The 24,457-nt window shown below is 41.1% G+C and overlaps 1 protein-coding gene across 5 annotated transcripts in view; it reads left to right on the forward strand.

Moving 5' to 3' along the window:
• Positions 1 to 23,768, forward strand: part of STOX2 (storkhead box 2) — a 242,163-nt gene extending 218,395 nt beyond the window's left edge. For all 5 annotated transcript variants that reach the window (XM_075066404.1, XM_032769317.1, XM_032769319.2 and 2 more), the window contains 2 exons: positions 5,453 to 7,718; positions 17,926 to 23,768. In XM_075066404.1, the coding sequence (XP_074922505.1) occupies positions 5,453 to 7,718; positions 17,926 to 18,121 (2,462 nt within the window). In that variant the 3' untranslated portion in view covers positions 18,122 to 23,768. The remainder of the gene's footprint in view (positions 1 to 5,452; positions 7,719 to 17,925) is intronic.
• The last annotated feature ends 689 nt before the right edge of the window (positions 23,769 to 24,457 follow it).

The raw sequence follows: 24,457 nt of genomic DNA on the forward strand, positions 1-24,457 counted from the left end.
AAAATGTTGAGAAAGAAGAGGAAATAATAGGAATGGGAAAGAAGGACCAGAAAAGTGTTAACTTAAAAGGGAAAAAAAAATTACCTTTTGTCAGACGGTTTTGTTCTTTGCATTTTTTCCTTCTGTCATTTACATTTGTATATTAAATTAAACAATTCAGTAGTAATGATGATATCACTTGGCTGCTTCTTGTTAACTTGGTGCAAAGTGCTTCCTGGTGTAAATAAACCCTTTGGACTTCACACTTTGTTTTTATTCAGTCCAGAATATGGGCTACAGGAAGCACCCTCCAGCTATCATGGGACCACTTAAATTGTACGATATGCAAAAATATTTTAAAAAACAGTAGTGGGAGCCAGCCTAGTGTCGTTGCTTTATGCTCCCAGGCAGGCAAGCCACATTCAATTCTGGATCTCTTTTCCCTTTATGTGGACTTGTTCGTTCCAATGGACCTGAGAAGTGCTGACCATAATAAAACTAGCTAATTTTAGTGTGTAGTGGTAGGCTCTAAAGAATCCCAACCATGTTTTTTGCTGCTGAGATGCAGAAATGGGGGATTGTATGGTGGATATGGTAAAGGGATATCTTCAGACTACATCAGAGATGCAAAGGAGCTCACTTCCCCCAAGTAGGAGGGGGGAAAGAAAAGGCTGACACATATTTATCTTGGAAAATTGCTTACTGTCCAGGCATGGTAATTATATTTTCGTATGATTTTTGCTCACTCTCTGTGTCTATAGGAGTTAGTCTCCCAGTGTAACTACAGAGCATCAGCTAAACCAGTGCTTAAAGAGTCTTTTACACAACACTTTATAGTCATTCTGGTCTGTTGGGTGAGTTATACATATTTTTTTTAATGAATTTGCAATACTTTTTACATAACAACCATAACAGTGTCAAAAGATCCATTTCAATCTCTTCTAATAACTCTTTCATAAAGCTCCCAGGAGAGAGCTTTTTTCCTTTTTCTTCCTATTTTTAAACAAGTATTGAACAAACAAGTAAAATTAAAGATTGAGGTCTACATTATTCCCCCTGCAGGGGAGTCCTTCGCAGGGAATGGTGAGGTGTCCTGCCTGGAGATACTGTGTCTCCATGAAGAACTGTATTTCTAGATTGAAGAGGGGAGCATGAAAAGGGACTTGTGCACCACTACCCTTGCACTTCAATAACACTGAATCGTGCAGTGAATCTTGTACACAGACACAAAGAAAAGCTGAGTGAGTCTGGCTTTCTGGTTCTCTGCCACTGGTAACAAAACTAAGGGTAGAGGAGAAAGGGACAGCATTAGTAAAGCAGGCACTTAGATGCACTTTGATAGTATGAACCAAACATAAACAGATAATACATATCAGGCTCTGTGTGCACTGTATTCATTCTTGGCGCTTCTGCCGTATGCTAAGAGCCTGCTCAAGCTGAGAATATAGTTTTCAAGTTCTTTAATTGTAGATGCTTAAGGTCCAGGGGGGAGGGAGGTGTTGCATATTATTATTTTGTGTTGGCCCAGGGAAATAACACAAGGCTCTGAGCTCTGTGTGTGTGCTAAGCTCTTGTTGTCCACCTTCCAGTACGCAGTTCCCTACTTTTTTTAGACATTCCCATTTGTTGCTACTGCCTGTGTGCCCTGCTCATTCAGGGTGATATGTGTCTCTGCTACTACTTCAAGGATGATCTTCTGTAGCAAGGGTACATTCACTGGAAAGGGAGAAGGGAAAATCTGAGTTCTCTTACATTTCATGAAATAATCATCAAGGTAAGGCATGTGACCCATAATTCGGGGTTGGGGAAGTTAGGTTGGAATCTTAAAGGCTTGTCTTCATTACCGCAGTATATGTCAGTGCAGATGCATCAATGTAGCTGCGCCAGTGTGGCACCTCTGGTGAAGACATGCTTCGCTGACAGGAGAGCTCTCTCCTGTCAGGATAAATACTCCACCTGAACAGGAAGCGGAAGCTATGTCTGCAGAATAGCATCTCCCACCAACATAGATCGGTGTAGACACCGCTTTAAGTTGATCTAACTTACGTTAGTCAGGGGAGTGGCTTTTTCACAATCCTGAGTGTCTTAAGCGGTAGTATACACAAGCCCTGAGTACTCCTCTCCACCCACTTCTTTTTTGCTGCTGCTCTCTTGTGTCCATATTGTTCCTATTCAACTTCTTAACAGGTCCATTATAAACCTTTCCTGACAAATATTCCGAATAAATGACCCAGTAAAAACACCCCTAAATACAAATACCACCGAAAGCCAAATAAGAGAGTAGTTACTGCAATACAGTACCCACTAATGGGTTGAGTTAGGGATAATGATTAGCATGAGTTCTCTATATCTTGGCTATTGGCTTATGTCAAAACTTAAGAGGGCTTGGGGCTGTGCGTATGCAAAAACATACAACTACAATTGCTAAAACAGTGAAACACTGGCATACATTAGAATCCACTCTAATGAAATTTGGACAGCAATAGTTTAGCTTTCTCATTGAAATGTTCTTCACGTATGGAAGAGAGAAAAACACTTCACTTTGTACTCCTCTTTTCTGTAAAATGCACTCTAGAAGCTCCTATTAAGAAATGCGTATTATGTAAGAGAGCTTGTGACTGGAAGGAAAAAAAGGGGATAATGACTTACTTCACAAAGAAATTTTAAAATTGCCTTTTGCTAAAATGTTGACTGAAAAGGCCACAAGAAAAATGCAACTCAAAAGGGTTTGATATGGTGCAGGCGGAACTAGAGTTTTTTGTTGCTTTTTGTTTTTAAGCAGTCAAACCTTGGAAAAAAAACACTGCATCTTTTTCCATATTAATTTTTTTTTTAAAAAATTACCTTTAGTAGTTGAATACCAAAAGGTTTTGTTTTGCTCTTGACTGCCAATTCTGGAGTGGTGACTGCTCCACATGTCCTTTTAACACAGACAAAACTAATGAGGAATAAAGAAATGTTGGCACTCATTTCTTTGCATACCTCCTCATTTTCCACAGTCCGAGTTCTTTCTCCAGACAAACACCCACATCTTTGGTCAGTATGGTGGCTGCTGTCTGAGGAAGCAAAGGAGAGGGAGATACTGCCTAGACTGCAGCATAGTCATAATGCTCTCAGCAGCAAGAGCTATCTGTGTCTCCAGTGAATGAATCCTTCTGCCAACTGAGGAGCAGCATCTGGGTTCACCTTCCCAGTATGGAGAGTGGGGGAGATTTTTGGCCTTTGGAAGGTTAAAGCCTATTACCAGCAAGCAGTGCAGCAGTCACGCACATAATGAAGGCTTGGAACCTATTTGGATTAACACTTTCTTGGCCAGGCTACTAGAAAGGCCTTTTAGAAGATGCCGGCAGAGGAAGTAGAGAAGAATCCACCCCCACATGAGCCACAGCAAGGCAGATACAGGCAGGTTTCCTCTAGAGTTATACAGGAGAGATCTCCCCAGTAGGTTGCTCTTCTGTGAGGCTATGGGCATATCAGGAAATGGGTTAGAGTCCCACTGAGTTCATCAAAGAAGAAGGGGAATGGACTTCAGACTGGGCCTTTCCTCTTTCCCCTATCTCATATTCCCAGGTAAATTCCAGTTAGGAGCTTAATCCAACTGCTCTTTTCTGCAGTGGGTTAGCAGAAGCCAATGTTTAAACACCCTGTAAAAAACCAAAATAAAATAAAGCTTTTCAAGGTTAGAGATGAGGAGGGTTCTGTTCTCCCCATTTATGAGACCAGGGATTAGATTATTCGGAGTCCTGGGAACAAATAGATGGAAAACCCTCTCTTCCCTAAGGTGTACATGCAACAAGAACTTCAGGACTGTCCTAAACCGTGGTGGTACTTATCCTGTAATCTGTTCAGCAGTGGAAAAAGACTCTCTTTTGTAAATCTCCCTGAAGAGTAAGCTGGTGAAACCAGAACTTTTACTGCAGGATCTGATCCCATCCTGTTAGTACTAAATGAGTTGACTAACTTACACCAATGAACTGTTCTTGAGCAGTCTCCAGTTCGTTAAGCAAAAGTGACTGATCCCCGTGTTACAAAGGTTTCCTTCAATATTAAGCATGAAAGTTTTTTCTTTTCTTTTTTGGTGGTTGTATAAACATCTGTTTCAACTATTGTATTTCATTTGTGGGGTGTGTGTTAGAGTTTGCTGCATCCATTTTACCTTGAAAGAAAGCAGTGGTGAAGAGTAGGGGTTGGTTCCATGCCATTTTATTTTATTTTATTTATTTTTAATCCTCTTCCTAAACTATAGATTAATTTAGTCTTTGAGGAATCAAATACTTTTCTTCATTTTAGCACATGAAGCTCCAAAATGTTGTCCTTTCCCCTCACAGCCAGTATTTAAAGTCAGTTTGTAATTGCCACAACAGTCTGCTAGCTCTTGTACAGCATGTTGTTCACTGTGCTGGTCCCATGTTGTCCTCCTGCTGTACTCAAACACAAGTAGCAAAGTGTAACTGCAAACTCTAACCTCTGAAAGGTGGGTGTACATTTCAGAATGGGTGTACGTAATGGCTGGGCTGCTCTCTTCTGTGTCTTCTACGTATACAGGAGGAGACACAGAAGAGAGCAGCCCAGCCATTGGCTTCTACTACGCATTAGCCGGGGCCTTATTTGGTGCTGAATGAAGTTTTAAGGACTTGATCCTGCACCACTGAACTCAATGGAAATTTTTATGTTGACTTCAATAGGTCCAGGACCAAGGCCCAGTCCACAAAATGACCTATGTGGATTTTATGTAATCAATAATAAAGTATTTCCTCTGCATGTATTTGATATCTGCACTCAAGCTTGTGGTCCATCAGACTCCAGTTAAAGGCTAGGCAACTCTTGTGGGGAAGTTTTTAAAAGACAAATAACATCATTCAGCATAACCAACACATTTGTTTGAATAAAATAGATCTATGTAATTCAAATAGTCTTTTTCTTGGAGAGGCGGAAGAGGTTAGAGCCCGATGGGGACAGCTGTTTATGGGGGAATGGTTTGGTGGGAAAGTCCTGCCTGTTGGATTGTGTTGGAGGTATGGTTCTCCAGTGTACTTTGTTTCTATTGCATTTTTATCTGAAAAAAAAATGTTATTTGCACCTATTTATACATTGCTGTAAATCATAATTAATACACAAATATTGATGAATTGGGATGTAAATATTTGACTAGAATAATAAAAATTAAATCTTTTCCCTTGATTCTCTTTTCTTTGTATTCTTTCCATTTTGTAGTTTAAGGTCACCTACACAATGGAAGTAACTAGAGTGTTATTTTTTACACTCTATTAATGTCCTCTTTTTATTTAGTTAATAATTCATGTGAGTGAAGTGTAGGAGATAAGTGGGAATACAGAATGCCTATCAGTTTGAATTGTTTGCTCAGCATACTATAACTTTTGTGTTGGCAAAACTCTGTTTGGGATGGTGGGAGGGGATCCAAAAAACGTTTCATGATTATACAGTAACTCATATGTATTTACTGTTGTTTTAGGCGTTCCAACTCCCAGCCCTGAAATTCTTCGGCATACCTTGAACATGCTTGTACGAGAGAGGAAAATATATCCAACTCCAGATGGTTATTTCATCGTGACCCCACAGACTTATTTTATAACCCCATCCCTCATAAGAACTAACAGTAAATGGTACCATTTGGATGAGAGGATACCTGACAGGTCTCAGTGTACCTCTCCACAACAAGGAACTATAACTCCCTCCACCTCAGGCTGCGTCAGGGACCGAACTTTACCCAAAAACCACTGCGACTCTTGCCATTGTTGCAGAGAAGACATGCACAGCATGCATGCGTCCACCCTACAGAGGAAGTCAGCAAAAGACTGTAAGGACTCATATTGCCCTCCTTCTCTGTGTCAGGTACCACCCACTGAAAAAAGTAAAAGTACTGTAAATTTTTCTTATAAAGCAGAGACACTCTCAAAGCCTAAAGATGTAGAAAAGCAGTCTAAAAAATTTGGACTAAAATTGTTTCGGCTAAGCTTTAAAAAGGACAAGGCAAAACAGCTGGCCAATTTCTCTGCCCAGTTTCCTCCTGAGGAATGGCCCTTGAAGGATGAAGACACTCCTACCTCTATACCTAGGGAGGTAGAAATGGAGATTATTAGGCGCATTAACCCAGACTTGACTGTGGAGAATGTAATGAGGCATACTTCACTAATGAAGAAACTTGAAGAAGAAAAAGCTCAAAGAAGCAAAGCTGGATCTTCAGCTCACCATAGTGGGCGAAGCAAAAAGAGTAGGAATCACAGAAAGTCTCATGGAAAATCTCGGTCACACAGCAAGACCCGGGTGTCCAAGGGAGACCCTTCAGATGGTTCTCATTTGGATATACCAGGTGAAAGAGAGTATGAGTTCTACGATCCCCTTACTAGGTCTCCACGGGAAGGCTGTTTCATAATAGAACACAAAGGAGATAATTTTATCATGCACAGCAATCCTAGCATGATTGAGTCTCACTTTCCCATGACACCAGAATGGGATGTATCTGGTGAACTGGCCAAAAGAAGAACTGAGATGCCTTTTCCTGAACCTTCAAGGGGAAGCTCCCACTCCAAGGTCCATCGAAGCCACAGCCATACACAAGATAGAAGGTCAAGGAACGAGAGGTCTAACAAAGCCAAGGAAAGGTCTAGATCGATGGACAACTCTAAAGGACCTCTGAGTTCTGCTACTTTAGGAACACCTGAAGACGTAGCTGAAGGATGTAGCCCAGATGACCAAACAACAAGCCAAGCATATATTGATGACAGTACCTTAAGGCCTTCACAGTCACTCAGCCATCAAAGGGCTCTTATTTCTTCTGCAAGCTATAAAGATGTGTGTGTACCCGAAAAAGTTAGTGGCAATGTAGAAACCCCCAATTCCTGTGGCTTATTGGAACAAATCAAGCCTACAGAGAATTTACCATTTTATAGTGAGCTCAACTCCTGCACAACAAAATCAGCAATTGATGATTATTTGCAATGCAACACTTCAAGTGAGACTGTACTTACTGCTCCATCACCACTGGGGAAAAATAAAGAGGACCATGACACAGTGACTTTAACAGAAGGAATAAAAAAACTTTCTCCCTCAGAAAGACAGTCCCACCACATAGCCAGAGAACCTGGGGTACACAAAGAGGAGTCCCCTAAAGGGCCAAGTGGTGGTCCAGTTGTTGCTGGCCAGACCCCTGAGGTGATCGCAAATGGGCGACTAGTTCAGCAACATAACTCTGAATCAAGCTGCCTGGACAAAAGGAAAGAAATATTTAGCAAAGATACACTTTTTAAACCTCTGCACAATTCACTCTCAGTGAATAGCTATCACAAGTCCAGTTCACCCCTACTAAAACCTCATCAAAAGACACCCTCTGACACACTGCCAGTCAGATGTGAGAAACTTGAACAAGCTATAGTAACCTCAGTTACACAAGTTTTACCTGTTTCACAGAGACAGCAAGAGCCAGTTGGGAACCAGGAAGCCACCTTTGATTATTACAATGTTTCTGATGATGATGACTCAGAGGAAGGAACAAACAAAAATGCCGAGGAAGAAAAAAACAGGGATGATGTGGGCACTATGCAGTGGCTGCTTGAGCGGGAAAAAGAAAGGGATCTGCAAAGAAAGTTTGAGAAGAATCTCACTCTTCTCACCCCCAAGGAAACTGAAAACAGCAGCAACCAGAGAGCCACCCATTCAGCTCGACTGGACAGCATGGACAGCAGCAGCATTACTGTAGACAGCGGGTTCAATTCTCCACGGTAGGACTGTAAAATTAATTATAAGGACCACTCTAGAATGCTCTGTTTTCAGTTATTGCTGTTTCGTATGGGTGAGTGATTGTGGGAATATGTTAAACTGTTTCAGACGTTCTTTTAGACAAAAATTTTAGACAGCCTCAGAAAGCCTCTATCCAGACCGATGGCTTAGTTTTTCCCTCAGATAGGCAAAAGCAACAGATCTTACCACTGCCTTTTTGCCGTAGGCTCATTCTTCCTCCACCTCAAACTTTCCTGTATTGCTTTTTCTGATTAATTTATGTTGTATTTAGAATGGGGGGAGACCTCAAAGATAACAAGATTAACTAGAAGAACAGATACAGTGTAGTGGCAGAGTTTTTGGCTGAGATATTACAGATAGCTGATTAGGGGACGTAGAGATACCACTTACACTTTTCTCTGGTATTTTTTAAATCCTCTTTCTGAAGCCTGTCTCTCACCAGTCCAGACTGGTAGGATTTGAAGAGCAGTCTCTTCTACCTAGAAGAAGAGTGGACGGAGGTTCAGGAAGGTACCACAGCCCTGAAAGTATTAAGGATGTTTGGTCTCTGAATGTCCAAACAGTGCATCAACAGAGGTGTCTAGCCTGTAATGTCTAGGAAAAAAGTGAGGATTCTATGTGGTGTTAGAAGTTTTAGAAACATGTGGGAAGAGACAGTTGCTGATATATGCCCACCCTGAAGACTTTACAGTGTCATCTCCAGTTTAATAATCCTTCACTGAGGCTTCTCTTCTCTGATCCAAGAAGAAGCCATGGCCCTGGTAGACTGGATATTAAGTCTCATTGTGTATCCTAGAAACCAACCAATTAATCCGGACCAATGATTTTTAAGACAAAGTAACAATTTACAGGTGGTAGTTGTTTCGCAATATTCTATTGTAGACCTAAGTTATTTAACAGCTTCACTTTTACAACAAATAAAATCTGAATCTTGTTAGGTAAAAGGAAATTATATTTTTTTCTGTTTTAAATTGATTTAGTTTCTCAAAATTAATTTATTAAAAAAAAAGTTTGTGGGGGGCCTCAGAATGTATGCAAAGGAGTCTTCATCTCTGCACACACAGCCAGATACTCCTCTCAGTTAAAATGGTGTCAGTCTAGAGAAAACTCCATTGGCTTTGATAGTTAATCCAGAATGATGATGGTGTAAACTGAGAGCAGAATTTGACTCAATGGCTCAGGATGAGAGTCATGTAGGTTGACTTTTAGGCTTCTATCTAGCCCTTTGTGCCTCTTGATCCCTCAACATATCTTTGTCCCTCTTCTTACTAAACAGTAGCAAGTGTTTCACACCACAGCCTGTCAAGGAAAGCTGCCTTACTGCGGGAATGAAATGCAGTTTTGTTTCACATCTCCCCTGCTGCTCCATGGCTGAGGGTAACTTTTCTGTGGCACTTTTATCCCTCCCTGGTTCAAGGATTTTTAGAGCTACTGCTTTGCCGCCAATCAGCTACATGCTGCACTATCAACCAAATCACTGGGGTAATTTATTTTTTGAAAAGACACGTTAATGGGCCTAATTATTTCTAGCAGTACATTTAAAAATATAATTGTAAAGGAAGAAAGCGTAATTAAGGTTCTTCTGCAAATAGATGCAGCAACGTATTCCACTTGAGTGTGTGCAGCCCTGCAGTCCAGAGCCAGAGTATTTTCCCAAACGGAACCTGAAGGGGGCAGCGCTCACCCCTTGTGACCGTAGCTTCTCCCCTGGCTATGAGACTGCACTGCCCTATTCCCCATTTGGTTCCGTCTTATCACCTGTGGCTGGAGGCAGAGTTCTGTGTAGTTTTACTATCACAAACCTTTTATTTTTACTCACATTTCTAGTTGTATATAGTTAATTAGTACTTAGGCCTGGTCTACACTGGTGGGGGTGGGTGTTGATGTAAGATACGCAGCTTCAGCTACCAGAATAGCATAGCTGAAGTCCTGAAGTCGCTGTATCTTATTTCGACTTACCTCCTGTCCTCAAGGCGTGGGATCGATGGCCGCAGCTCCTCTGGTGACTCTGCTTCCGCCTCTCACCCTGGTGGAGTTCTGGAGTCGATGGGGAGCGCATTTGGGGATTGATTTATTGCGTCTGGATGCGACATGATAAATCGATCCCCTAATAGATCGATTGCTACCTGCTGATGCGGCGGGTAGTGTGGATGTACCCTGGTGTTAGTTAGCAGTAGTTTAAGTATTTCCCTGATGATACCCTCACCAGGATTTAAACATTGTCCATTGTGTGTGGGAGCGATCCCAAACAACAATCCCACATGCAGTGCTTGCTTTGCCTAGGTGAAGTCACATCAGGGAACAGTGTTCTATTTGCAGATCTTTCACCAAGTGGACTAAAGTGGCAAGGGATCTTTGCACCGAGGCCCTCATCAGATCGGAATTCACCCACTGGTTCTGAGGGTGCTGCTGCTTCACTTCCTGTAGCTGGCTCCTCTCTGAAGAGCTGGAGGAGTCGTTTTCCCATCATATGTGCCAAGGAAAAGATAACATAAGACCAACAGAGCCTGCTCCAGGTCCCAGTGGGACTCATCTCCCTCTTCTAGAAGGAGTGTGGATCGGCACAGGGTGAATCAGCCGGTGTACAGGATGGGGCAAGTCCATCAACCGCTTCCCAGTACCATGCGAGGAAGTCAGAGACACCATACCATTGACTCTGGGGCCGTGGGGCATCCATTGAGTCTGGTACCAATGAGGGGGATGCCAGCACTGGCTGTTCCTGCACTAGCAGCATATCAGGCAACAAGGAACCTCTTCTGCCTTTCTGTCCTGACCTCATCCTTGGTCCAGGACTTTGCTAAGGCTGCATCTTTTATAGGCTGGGTGGGCCACTGAACCTGGGAGTCTGTTGGCACTATACCCTGAGGTTTCCCTTTCCTGATCAGTAGAAGTGGGATCAGTACCAGACTCTGCAATGGACCTCTCCAGCCCTGTGAATTGTGACTGGCACTCACTGTCCTCCATTTCGGTACTGTCAGTTACTTTGGTATTGCAGTCGACTTCAGGGTCGACACCACTTCCAACCCCAGAAACAACCTGTATTGTTTCAACCGTCGGCCCCAGCTCCCTCATTATTCTAGGCTATGGGCGAGTTGGAGCGGTTGCTCATACCCTCAGGGCTGGCTTCTTCTTTATCCCCTGAAGTCTGGGAGTCTTTGGAATCCAGGTAGGGATCTTCATCTTCTGACTGTCCAACCATCTGACGAACGTCAGTGGCCATTCCTGGAGCTCTCTGGGTACCAAGACTGTCACTTGTTTTGCAGTCGAGGTGGGGGCCTCTGGTCCAGTGCCTACTGTCACCAATGTCCTATCCATGCCAGTGGGTCTCCGTGGAATCCTTGAGATGCTCCTCAGTCACATAGGTCCCACCCCTCATCTTGCCAACCAGGTCTGTGACAGAGACCATCAATCCTCTACAAGCCCAGGTACCAGTGAGCCTTCCCCTTGCAGAGCTTCCAGAGTCATTCCACCCAGGCCTATCAGTTCTGGAGCAGGATCCGTGTCTGGCACAGCTAACCACTCCATCTTTGTCCCCAGACAATTCCACAGTGCTGGTCTCTTTCTCCCCTTCAGTACCAGAGGATCTCGAGGTGTACCAGGACCTCTTGTGGCTGCTTCCCTAGATATCCAGGTGGAGCTCCTGCATGAGAACACTCACAAGTTAGTAGATATCCCAAAGTCATCTGCCCCTCAGAGAGTCGCCTTCCCCATTAACAATGAGCTACTTGGACCTGCTAAGGTCCTCTGGAGCACACTGGCTTCGATACCACTTTCAGGATAAGATTCAGTCTCGACCTTCTTGGCCTCAACCAATATAATCAGATACATGAGGTTCCAAATAATCACTTATCAACTATTCTCCCATATTGTCTCAAAATGAATAGTTTGTTACTCTGGACCTTCAGGACTCCTACTTTCATGTGGCAATTTTGCTGGGTCAGAGAAAATTCCTTCAGATGTCATAGTGGAATGCTATTTTCAGTATATTGTGCTTCTGTACAGCTTCTCTTCTGCCCCTTGGGTTTATACTAAATGCATGGTTGTCGTGACAGCGTTCCTCAGGAAGAAAGGAATCCACATCTTTCCGTATCTGGGCAACTGGTTAGAGAGCAGCAGATCCAGAGAGGAAGTTCTTGCTCACATTGACAATACACTGTGTTTGCTCGGCTGCCTGGGTCTCATCCTAAACACCATGAAGTCAACTTTGGTTTCCACTTAGAAAATCGGGACGCTACTCTATGGATTCAAGAGCATGTCTGCCTACTGACTGTTTTCAGGTGATTTGCCACCTTTGCCTCAGTTTGCAGTGTCAGCCTTCCACTACAGTTTGGATGTGCCTGAGGTTCTTGGGCCACATGGTCCAGTTTGCACTGCCTTCGGTCCCTCCAAATGTGGCTCAGGACGGTTTACCGTCCTGCTCGTCACACACTGGACAGATTGATCTGTCTTCTTCACCTGGTCCTGGACTCCTTACAGTGGTGGATGCCTCCAGAGAATGTTTGCCAGGCATTCCCTTCATCTGGCTTTGCCAACCAGGTCTGTGGTCTCCGATGCCTCCCTGATGGGTTTGAGAGTACATCTAGGGTTGCTGAAAGTTCAAGGTCTATGGTCAGAGCAGGAGCCCTCATTGTATATCAACATGCTGGAGCACTGAACTATCTACAATGCATGTCACGCTTTTCTGGACCATATCAGGTGCTCAGCGGTTCACATACTTACCGACAATACCACCACATTGTATTATGTGAATAAGCAAAGAGGAACGCACTTCAGGAGGCTCTGCCAAGAGGCAATCAGGTTGTGGCAGTTTTGCATTGAGGAAGGCATTACTCAGATAACTGGTTATGTGCCTGGGGTCCAAAATCAGCTTGCAAACCATCTTTGCAGGAATTTTTCCCTGTGTCACAAGTGGTCTCTGAAGACAAACATCCTCTAGGTCACCTTTGCAACTTGGGGCATTCTGACGATCTACCTATTTGCTACGAGACACAACAGGAAACGTCACCTGTTCTGCTCTCGAGGGGGCCTCATTCTGGGCTTCTTGTCTGATGCTTTCCTTCTCAGCTAGCAGTTGGCTGTCCTGTATGTTTTTCCCCAGATCATCCCACAAGTCAGCCTCAATCTGAAAGTGGATTGAGCCAAGCTCATTCTCATTGCCCCAGCCCATCTGAGACTGCTGGTATTCCAACCTTCTTGCACTGTCAGTTCAGCCTCCCATACCCCTTCCTCTCCATCCTGACCAACTTTCTTAAATTCTTGGTCACACACTGCATCCCACACTCAGTTCCCTGCATCTCACAGACTTGTTGCTTCGTGGCTAAATGAGGCAGGACAGCAGTGTTTGGTGGCTGTATAACAGATCCTACTCAACAGTAGAAAGCCCTCTACCAGAATAGTCTATGCAATGAAATGAAAATGGTTTTTGGTGTGGTCATTGGCTTACAGAATTCAAGCAGTGCTGCCTCTATCCAGGGCATCTTGGAGTACTTGCTGCACCTTCAGTCACTGGACTTGTGCTTAGTTCATTGGAAGAGGATCTGGCAGAGATATTGGCATTTCATCCCCGCCTTGTTCAGAAAAGATCAGTCTTATCTAATGCCATGATAGCAAGATTCTTAAAATGGCTTCTTTGTCTCTGTCCTCTGGTCCAAGAGTCGGTTCCTCTGTGGGACCTTAATACAGTCCTAGTGGCTTTAGTGGGACCTCCACTTGAACCCCTTGCATCTTGTCCCTTCCACTTTTGTGTCATGAAACTGTGTTCCTAGCAAGGGTGTCAGAGCCTTCCCAAAAGAGTGGGGGGGCGGAGAGGGGAGGCCTCTGCCATCCCAAGATCCTACCCTTGCCTGGGGGAAGGGGAGCAAAAGCAGCCCCCTGCCTGCATGCCCGCTTCCTCCACCAAGGGCAAGTGGAGGGACCCAAGCTCCCCACAGCTGCCCGTGTGGCTCTGGCCAGGGTGCATGGCCTCAGAGCCACAACCCAGCCACCATGAGAGCCAGGTAGGCAGCTGTGGGGAGCTGCAACAGACCCTCCATCTGCCCGTGGTGTTGGGGGCCTGTTAAGAGTAGACTCCCCACTCATGTCCCTGCCCAGGGCAGGTAGAGGGTCTGCAGCTCCCTATATCTGCCCGTGTGGCTCCTACATGGCCAGGTGGCAGCTCCGAGGCATGTGGTTGGTTCTCTCTTCTCTCCCCCCTCACCCCCCCCCCCGGGATGGGGGTTGGTTTGGGGAGAGCCACGCGAGCAGCTGAGATGAGCTAGCACAGAGTTGCGAACCCTCCACCTCCACCTACCCTCGGCTGGCCGAAGAGCACGGGGGGAGGGAACACAGGCCGGGGCTGCTCTCAGTTCTCTCTCACGGTGGGCACCTGGGCTCCCTGGCAGGGCTCCCTGGCCAGTCTCCATGTTGGCCTGGCCAGGGGTGGGCCTCAGGGAGAAGAGTGCCCCGGCGAAAAGTGGAGGGCTAGGCCTGTCCACTTCCAAAAAGTAGGAGGGCTATGGCCCCGCTGTCCACCCCCCCCCTCCCCTAGTTCCAGAGTCACTGGTTCCTAGTAGCAATAACATCCACAAGGAGAGTCTGTGAGTTGTTGGCTCTGATGACAGAGCCCCCTTATATACAGGTCTCTAAGGAAGAAGTTATTTTACTAGCACGCTCAAAATTTTTGTCTAAAGTAGTTTCTCCGTTCCATTTGAACCACACAGTATATTTACCTGTGTTCTTTCTAAGCCACATTCATTTCCAGAGAAGCAGAGTCTCCATTTGTTAGATGTCAAGTGACGTCTAGCCATCTGTCTGAACAGGACTAAACTGTTTCATGCTTCACCTTATTTGTGTCATATGCAGATAGTTTGAAAGGTCAAGCAGTCTCTTCACAGACTTTCTCTAAATGAATAACATCCTGTATCAATACTGCATATGAGATAACTTTGGCTCCACCTCCTCAGCTGCGGCGAGCTCATTCTACAAGAGTGCAAGCAATATCAGTAGCTTTCCTCAATGATGTCTCAATTGCAGGGCTGCTACGTGGTCGTCCGCACATACATTTACTAATCATTATGCCATTATAGCATCTTCCAGAGCGGATGCAAGTTTTGGTAGGGTGGTCCTGCAATCCTTGTATAGGCAGACTCTGAGCCCCTCCTCCTGGGGTGGGTACTGATTGTGAGTCACCTAAGTGGAATACACAGCTTCGTCTACTTGAAGAAGACGAAACGGCTGTGGTTCTTTGAGATGTAGTTTCTTTGAGAAACTGTGGTTCTTTGAGAGTGATGCCAAAGTATTTTTCACGGCCTACCCTCCTTCCCTTCTGCACTGGAGTCTAGTTTCTGGGTGTTTGCTGTGAAGGAACTGAATGGGGAGGAGCTAAGCCACGAGGTGCAAGCGCTACCCTCTACATGTATTGCCAGGCAAAATTCTCCAGCTCTGACACACTGAGGCCCACACACCTAAGTGGAATACATGTCTGCATCACATCTCAAAGAACCATAGTTACAGTAAGTATCCATTTCTTTTACCTGTTGTTGCAGCAAACCAAGGTCATATAATTTTGGAATATTTAGGAATTGATCCATTTTATTGATCATGTGTTATGCAGATACTTAGCATCTTTCCACTATAACAGCCATGTGGGTATACTTGCATTGTATTCATACAAATTAATCTTTTATTTTTTAAATGGAAGTACACTTCCACTTGTTCTTACTGTTGCCCATGTAGCACTCTGTACCTCCCATCCAAACAATTTGATCTTATTTGGCATACAGAGCTTTTTCTTTCTCCGGGTTGGTTGCAGATGAGCCAGTTCTTATACCACTGTTTGGCTAGCTGGCAGGATTCACGCATGTGACTGTGTACCTAAAATTTGCAGTTCAGTTAGTTCTATCTGCTTTCATTCTTTGCACTGAAGCTGAAAGCTCTATTTCGTCCAGTGTAAAGTTTAACTAGCTTTATAATGGAACAAATAAGTTCAGTGAATTGTACTGCTGTACTAGCTTTATATAAAGTTAAATGGGAACTAGAAATAGCAGTTTTTAAAATTAGGTTTATTGTGTAATCCCTCTCTTTGTCTGCCTTCACTACCCACTTTTTAACATCTCTTTTTGGCAAGAGTCATTAAAATGAGTCAAGAGTAACATACAACAGTCAAGAAGCTGCTTTTTTTAAGTCAGGATGTACTCTGGATATTTCAAGGGCTTTCATGTGCCCAAGGAATGAGTTTTATTGTGAACTAAAATGGGTACTTCTGGTCAATTTCAAAACCAATGTAACTCCATTAAAGTAAAGAGTTGAGAGTAAATTTGGCCCTTTAATTCTAATTAAAATACTGTTATTACCTTCGCACTTTACAATAACAAAAAATTGGTTTTGGAGTTCCTTTCTAGGAAGCAGGAGTGTTTAGTACACTTGAGTAACCAAAATTACCATTTCAGCACCATAAAAGGAAAATTATATTTTAAAAGGATGACATATTGGAAAAAACACACTTTAATAGGATCTTGATAATGAAAGAATTCCTTCTAAAGTCAAAAGACGCTGAAGGTATTTTATCTGTAAAATTCTTGAACATATCCATATTGGAAAAACTTCTATCAGACTTGCATTACATTTTGCTGATACAACTATTCAAGTTGGCTCTGGGTGCCTTTTAAAAAAAATAAAATAAAAAATAAAGAGAGAGATCATGCAATCCTGATGCTTGTCCCTCCTCAGGAGTTATACCTAACCCTGCCATCAGTCTGCACACAAAGCTTGCATTGCAGGATGACGGCAATCTCAGGATATAGATGTTGTCATGGTCAGTTTGTGACATCAAAATTGAAACCGATTGAAAATCAGGAAATGATGGTTACAAATTGACTAATATGACTTCATGTGAGAAATAAAGAGCAGGAACTCATGAATTGTAAAAACAAAGGCTGTTTTTCAGTCATCTTTCCATCCCCAGCTAAAAGTTTAGGAAGAGACGTAAGAAAATGAGAGAGGGTGTGTTTCTGCCTGTCATACGCACCTTGAATGGTATACAAATTGTCCATTCAAGCAAATGGGTAATATTCAAGGCAGAAGAGGACCAATGGTAAGCAGAAATGTACTTATTATAACATATCTCAAAGTTTTCCGCAAGGCATCAGTGATTCTTAGTCGTTCTGTTTCTGTTTATTCCACACCTGAATTAATTCCTCTGTATATGGTTTTGTATTCATCTCCACAGGAATAATTATCATTAACAAAGAATTATGGCTGTAGGTGGAGAATAAATAGCAGGAGCAAGTGATTCATTAAAAATAAAGTCTGTCTTCATGCAAATGTCCTCACGAGTAGAACATAAAAGAGGAGGTATAATATAAGAGGAGGAGGAGGAGGGATAGAACTGACTTTAAATACAATAGCCAAGATTTTCAAAAATTGGTGGCTCAACTTTAGGCTTCTGTGTCCTTATTTAGATACCTCATTAAATGGCCTAATTTTCAGAAGGGTTGAGTGCACAGCCATCCCACAGATGAACAATTTACTTGCATTAAAAGAACTTTCTACATTAGAGAAAGTGAAATTACAACACTAATGCTGTTTAAGGACCCAGTCCTGCATCTTGATAGTCCTAATAGTGGAGAGCATTCAGAATCTCAAGGCTCAGATGCCAGCTGCTAGAAAAAATGCCAAGAAATGTCATAATTTGAAGTATTACAGCTTTAATGGAAAATTGTATCTTCAGTTTTGTCAGAACTACCAGAAATATTCTGTGTGCAAATATATACACTAATGAGGAGGCATAAAAACACTGCCCAGAGGAGAATTCTCATAGCTCAATTCAGCCACACAGCTGATTCAGTGAAACTATTCTGTGATTCAGTGCACCAGTCTGGAAAAAAATGTGATCTATTTCACGTGGAAGTTATTTGCCTGAATGAAAAATCCAGATGTTTGATATTGGCTCAGACTCACAAGCTTTGTGCGACAACTTCAGGTCTGTTTAGTACTATACCTGTGCGATAACCTGTTGACAAGTGAGTACATTTGCAATCTCTTTTGGAGCAACATGTGAATAATCAAACTGGTATGGTTCATTGGTGTGACACTGCATGCAAACACAGGAAGCCCATTTTAAAACACCCCAGTCAGTTTTCCTCTTCGGTAGATATATGAGGGGTAGCAGTGTGTATTTGTTTTGTTTATTTAATTTATTTTGCTTTTTAGTACTCGCGAGAGCCTGGCTTCCAACACTTCAAGTATTGTTGAAAGTAACAGACGTCAGAACCCAGCCCTGAGTCCTGCACATGGTGGCGCAGGTCCAATGTTCAACTTTCGAGCAACTGCAGACCCTCCACCAAATGAAGCTGAAAAGCTGCAGAAACCTGCTAACTGCCTACAAGCTTCTGTTACTAGTGTTTGATAGTCATTCTGCCTCAGCTCTTCTGTTTCATCCTATACAGCAAAGTTTACGACACTGGGACTGATGTTTACATCTTTGGAAAAAACGAGCATCTCATCCACAGTTTTGGTGTTTACTTAAACTGTGCTGCTATGTAGGGACAACAAAAAAAACCTTTATTTCAAGGTATTGCTTTTCACATTTGCAGCTCTGTAGCAACAGAATAGCAGTAGGGATAATATGTACACCTTTGCTTCACTTAATTGTAACTAAGCACATATATGAAAGTCTAGACACTGTAAGTGTAATCTGCATTTTCAATGTCCATGCAGTTGCCAACTCCATGTAAAAATGTGTGATGCCCCCTGTGAGGGTTAAACTCAGCCACAGAGTTGATCCTTTTATTTCAGAAATTGAGTCACCACTAAAAATAAACAGCTAGGTCACCTTGAGGGAAAACAAAGCCAAACATGACTAGTAAAGACCTCAGCTCTATCTGTGAATTATTTATATATCAGTCTTTTTCACTGTGAGTTTTCATGACACGATTTTGCAAGAATCTATAAAAGCAAGTCAAAAGAGCTCATGTTTTTAGTATGTGGGGTGGGTAAGGGGGAATTGCTGTATTTTATTTTTTTTGTTTCAAAAGTATATGAGATGCTTGTCTAAAACTTAACCTTCCATAATTGCAAACAGAGTTGTAGGCCTTTGAATTCAGGTGAAAGGAGGGGAAGTCTAGCTATGGTTGAGGCAAAGCAAATAGTGACAGAAAAGGCATAACAGGTTTTTTAGTATAAATCAAATGTTTAAGGAAGGTGATCTCATTGGTGTGGCACGTCTGATATTCCAGCGTGCTGTGGATGTAAGAATCAGAATAACAAATTTGTTTGAACAAAAGAGAAGTTCTTTGTGATACAAATGACAAGCATGGCCTGAAGAGTTGATTTCTTTCTAATGGAAGGACATAATTCTATTTTATATAGCTTTTAAGTAGAGTGCCTAAATTAGGCTGTTGAAAATAGCGTGCATTGTATTGGTTATCAAAAGAGAAATTTAGATAATTATAAACTTCAGGCCTTTTAGTCAATGGGCGTTATTTACAATTCAGCTTTTTATGGACATGAATAGCTTTTAAAATTACTTATGAGTTGAAATTAAATGAGTTCATATGGTTGATCGAGAAATCCTAATTCTGCAGGTGTGGTGTATCTTATTTGTACTCCCTTAAATTGTTATTCCAAAGTAATTTATGCTAAATTGATTACTCCAGAGTAACTCTTACAGATATGCAAATTCCACAAGTAATTTGTAGGTATAAAGGGCCAAGTTCTGTTCTGTTACACATGCAAACACATACTGCAGCAAACTGTCTCCAAAAGCTCCCACATTTGCTATTTTATCAGAACTGGAAGAAAAATGAACACATTAAAAGGATGTTTTCTTGGGACCCAAGTATTACACCCAACAGTACATATTAAAAATCAACATTTTCTTAAGTTTCTGGTGACATGTATAACTTGTATAAACCATTTGAGCTTCACTCATGTTCTGTATTGTCATCAGAATTCTTTAGTAAAGATAAAGGTGTATATTACGCAGTTGGATATAGCTTACATACTTATGAAATGGCTTTATAACTCTGGACACAATTGGTTTCTGATTCTGTCAGGTATATCCTACAGAACCTATGTCTATACTGCACACATCTAACTGGTTTTCTTATTTTTAATGCATAAATTCCATTTCATCAGAGCAATAAGACCTTTCAGTGCACATAAGGGAAATCATTGTGCTTCTTGGTTGGTTAAAGTCACTTGGCTCTTAGCCTCCTGCCTTATCATGCCTTCCAAGCCATGCTATCATGACCTAATAATATTTTGCCTGTCCCATCTTATTGCTTAAATATGTAACTTCAGGATTGCTTATTACATGCAGACTCGAGTCTTTTTTTGTGAGGTGTCATTATATATGATACAGTGGCTGACTGTGATTTTCGTTTCTGAGATATGCTCTGATGTTAGTAGTATGTATCAATTCAGTAAATAAAAATGTTTGGACAATATCTTAACTTATAGCTGATTATCTGAAAAGTACAAATTGCAGCATTAAAATGTGAACAGCAAAGACAAACTTTACCTTTTTGGGGAAAACATTTTCTTCGTTATAAACTTACTAAAATGTATACAGGTAGTTGACTGTACAAAAGACATCTTTCCAGAGAAATTTCATAGTATCTACTTAAAAACTGTATGGTATGTGATTTCTGGAAGTTCCCATAGACCAGCAGACAACATATAATGTCATATTAATGTTAACATGGCATACTACCTGTATTAATGTGATTCTCAGAATATGGAATGTAAACAGAAGTTTCAGGTAGAAACATTCTGATCTAGAATTCTTTTTTTAAAAAAAATCAACAGGGGAATATAAAGAAATTCCGTTGTGAGGTTCTGGTAACAAAACCACAGGAGTGGAGCTCGAGTGCTTTGTATCACCTTACTCCTTCAATGAAATCATAGCCTTGTATTACATGGTTGCTTATCTGTCATTCTTCTTACAATTTAAAGGTTTACAGAATTAGATTAGGTTGAATCTCTGTGTTGTGTCAACTTTAAAGGGTCAACACGTCTGTCGGCATTTTGCACACTTTAATATGTATTATTATAATACAACATTTACTTTTTTGGTAATTTTTTTTACATATATAACTACCTCCATGAATTTGATGAAATGCAGCAACATTAAAAAAAGAGTTTTGTAAAAAGCAAGGTTAAAAAATTTCTGAATCATTAGGTCATGGTGTTCTCCTGTGTGTCAGAGCTTGCATGCAAAGTCATTATGTTTTCATTGCCATGATTTCTTTTTACTGTATTAAATTTGGCTTTCAATTTAATAAGTTGAGATTTTGATGAGGCCACATAATTTTGTGAATGGTGAACGGAAGCCTAATACCTTCCATTGTCTTGCTATTATTGCTAAAGTTTGTACCTGGTAGAAAGTCAAAATGATAATTAAACAACGAGGAGTCCTTGTGGCACCTTAAGAGATTTAGTCGCATTTGCTGATACAGACTAACAGGGCTACCCCTCTGAAAATGATAGTTGTAATTTAGCAGATTATTAACACCTACAGTATATGAAATATGATTGGCTGTTTGGAGTTTAACAGCAGACACACCAGGAATTTTTTTGCCAACCTTCAAACTCTTTGGGTCCTATTCTGCCTTCACTTATGCCAACATATCACATCAGAACTTCTCTTGAATGGCAGGAGCTATGTGCTATCCGGCTCTCATTTAAATGATGCGCACTTCATTTTCTAAATCCCGTGCATCTCAGATGCTTGCTTCCATTGAAATTAATGATAAAACTTCAATTGACTTTTTTGAGATTAGTATCAGGTGTATACAGAAGTGCCCATCCTGCAAAGAGCCTGGGCAGACTTCCAATAAAAAGGGGGTTAGCTGTACAGTAATAGCTAATTACAAGTTGCCTTTTTTTAAAACTAGAAAATTTTCAAAAACCAAGGAAAATAATTGGAAGTTTATGTTCAAAATCTGAATTTATTCAAGCATACAGAATCCCAATACCATTACTCAGCTGTAAATGAATATACAATTGCTAGATAGCCAATTTTGCTGTGTAAATAAAGAAATAAATTTTAAAAAGAGAGAGAGAGAGACTAGTACCCATTTGACTCCGCAGAGCAATGTAAACACCCACATGGTAGAAAGTAATTCTCATCCCCATTCAAACAGTAAAATCTATTTGAAAACAAAGCTTGTGATGAAAACGTCGACCTTATTGCTGGTGGTGGTAGTTTATTTTTTGAAAAAGTAGGCTATAAACAGTATTTGGAGCCCATCATATACTATGATGATATTTTGCACTTATATTTCATGCCTTTTACCTGAGGATCTCAAAGCGCTTCGCAAACTATTAATTAAGCCTCACAAACTTGTGAGGTAGGCAAATTTCATTACCCCTATTTTACTCACTGACATATTGAAACATAGAAAGTGACATGTCCAAGATCACACAGTCAACAATGTGATTATCAGTTTCTTTATTTCATTTGAGTCATGACAATAGGTTTAATGTTTTAATATTTAACCAAAGTGCTTAATGTTTACACTATAACAATATTCTTCTGAGGTGTTACAGTTATTAAAGTACGAGAGAAACTACTTTATAGTCCTGCACTGGACTTTGATTTTGGAAGTGCCAAAAATGTTCACATTTCAGCAATAGGGCTGCTGCCAGTAGTGGTTTCAGAAAAAAGCCAATTTTAACTAAAAACTTGTTTTTCAAATTCATTTTACAGGGCTTTCCCCAAGGTGATGCTTCAAATTGCTATACTGAGTAAGTGGAGAGTTTTCTTTTAATCTAGTGTCACACCATAGTTTACAATCCTCTCTCTGCTCCTCTGAAGAAGACAATTTAGTTTAAAGAGAAATGCTGCAATTTTTTACTTAATTCCTTTAAACATATATACTTAAATGTTTCCCATACATAATTTAATTAGTCTGTAGTTTATTCGTGCATCAGAATTTCCTGTTTATATACAACATGCCCAGCTGGAATTATTGAAGTGCCACTGGTGTGAAAGGAGGATGAGATTATCACCTTTTTTTATTTTTTATTTATTTATTTATTTATTTGGTAGCAGCATTTCAAATTTTACATCAGTTACACAGGTGTATATCTGGAATAACTTTACTGATTTACACTGAGATCAGACTCAGTCCTTAACTCCATTGAAGCTTTGTTCTAAGCTGAGGGTTTTTGTTTCCCTTCCCTGGGTTAAATATGTAGAAGAGGCAGAAGGCCACTCACACTTGGATTTGAAAATATGACTTTGTTTGAGTAAACAGGTGTTTCTCTCATGCCTATATATGAAATCTGTAGTAAAATGCACAGTCAGCAAGCCTCCTGCTCCCCCGCCTGGATGCTAATGCACAGCCATCTGTTTTGCACAGTGGAAGGTCAAATCTCTGTTCAGTATAATGCACTCATCAAGCTGTACAGTGGATAAGAGCCACCCAAAGGATGCCCATGTGAAAGTATGAAAGGTCTGAACAGGGCTCTTAGAGTAATTGGCACAGATGTTACTTTTATACAAAGAGGAGACTTATGTTTAAAGGGATCATAATTCTGCAGGTAACTTTCTGTGAGTGACTGAATGTGACTGTCGCATTAGGTTTAAATGAGTTAATAAATGCAAGTGGGACTTACTGTATGTTAGAAGGGAGTTTTGCAGCCAAGACTGCCTTGTATAAATGTGTTTGCACTGAAAATAAATTTTAAAAATTACTTGGTCTCTGGTTGCTGTAAAGGTCATCCAAGATGGATGTTCTGTTTATATTGTATAGTATTTCATATGAAATAATTACAGTTCATAAAATGTCTTCCCTAATGTTACTGATTTATAACAGCACATTTGTAACATGGTTTTTATTGTGTCAGTGTACCATATTGTAAATGATGATTACTTGTCATGCTTAGTATAATAATTTAAAGGAGAAAAGGACAGGGATTTTTGTAAGTCTATATATTTGAAAGTCCCTTCATATGGTAATATTGTGTACATGTTGTTTACGTAGTGTTGTGTGAAATATCCATTTTGGATTGTGTTACTTTTTAAGATATTAAATAACATTTGGTTATATGTTTTCAGTGGGTTTTTTTGCACCTTCAAGGGATGTGGAGGGCACATATATTCTTGAGCTTCATCCAGTGTTTCTTGCCCTCATTTAGTAAAATGTGCATAACAAATTTGCCATCTCAAAAAACAAAGGTAATTGCAGCTTGATATTTTCATGCATACTGAATGAAATCTCTGAGCATTTCTAGTAATAGAGACGCAAAGGTGAAAACTAAACATAAGTAATGAGAATGAGAACTCCCAATTTGAATTGGACGTACAGGCTAATGCAACTACAATGAACATATTTATAACTGAATATAGTTGAGGTGGATCAGACTTTGGTGAAATGCAAAATCCTTTAAAGCATTGTAAAATCAACTGGAGACAAATTTCAATTTTCCTTTTTTTTTTTTTTTTTTTTTTTCCCTTTGCCATCTGTGTGGGCCAGAGAAGGTCATGGTACACAGACAGTGAAGAGGAAGAACCACTATCAAGGTGATTGTTTTGGTGAAGTGCAGATGACGTGGATGGAAACAGACTTGACAAATCATAAACAAGATTTACATATGCAATTTTCCTGCCCTAACAGGCAAGGCAGGAGAAAGGGTTATGGAGAGATTCTGACCCCAAATGTTTTGGCTTGGCTCTGGGGTGTTGGCTTGACTACCAAAACAACCACCATTTGTCTGATTTAATGTTCACATATGC

Source organism: Chelonoidis abingdonii, chromosome 5 (genome assembly GCF_003597395.2).
Source record: "Chelonoidis abingdonii isolate Lonesome George chromosome 5, CheloAbing_2.0, whole genome shotgun sequence".
In the NCBI taxonomy this organism is placed as follows: Eukaryota; Metazoa; Chordata; order Testudines; family Testudinidae; genus Chelonoidis; species Chelonoidis abingdonii.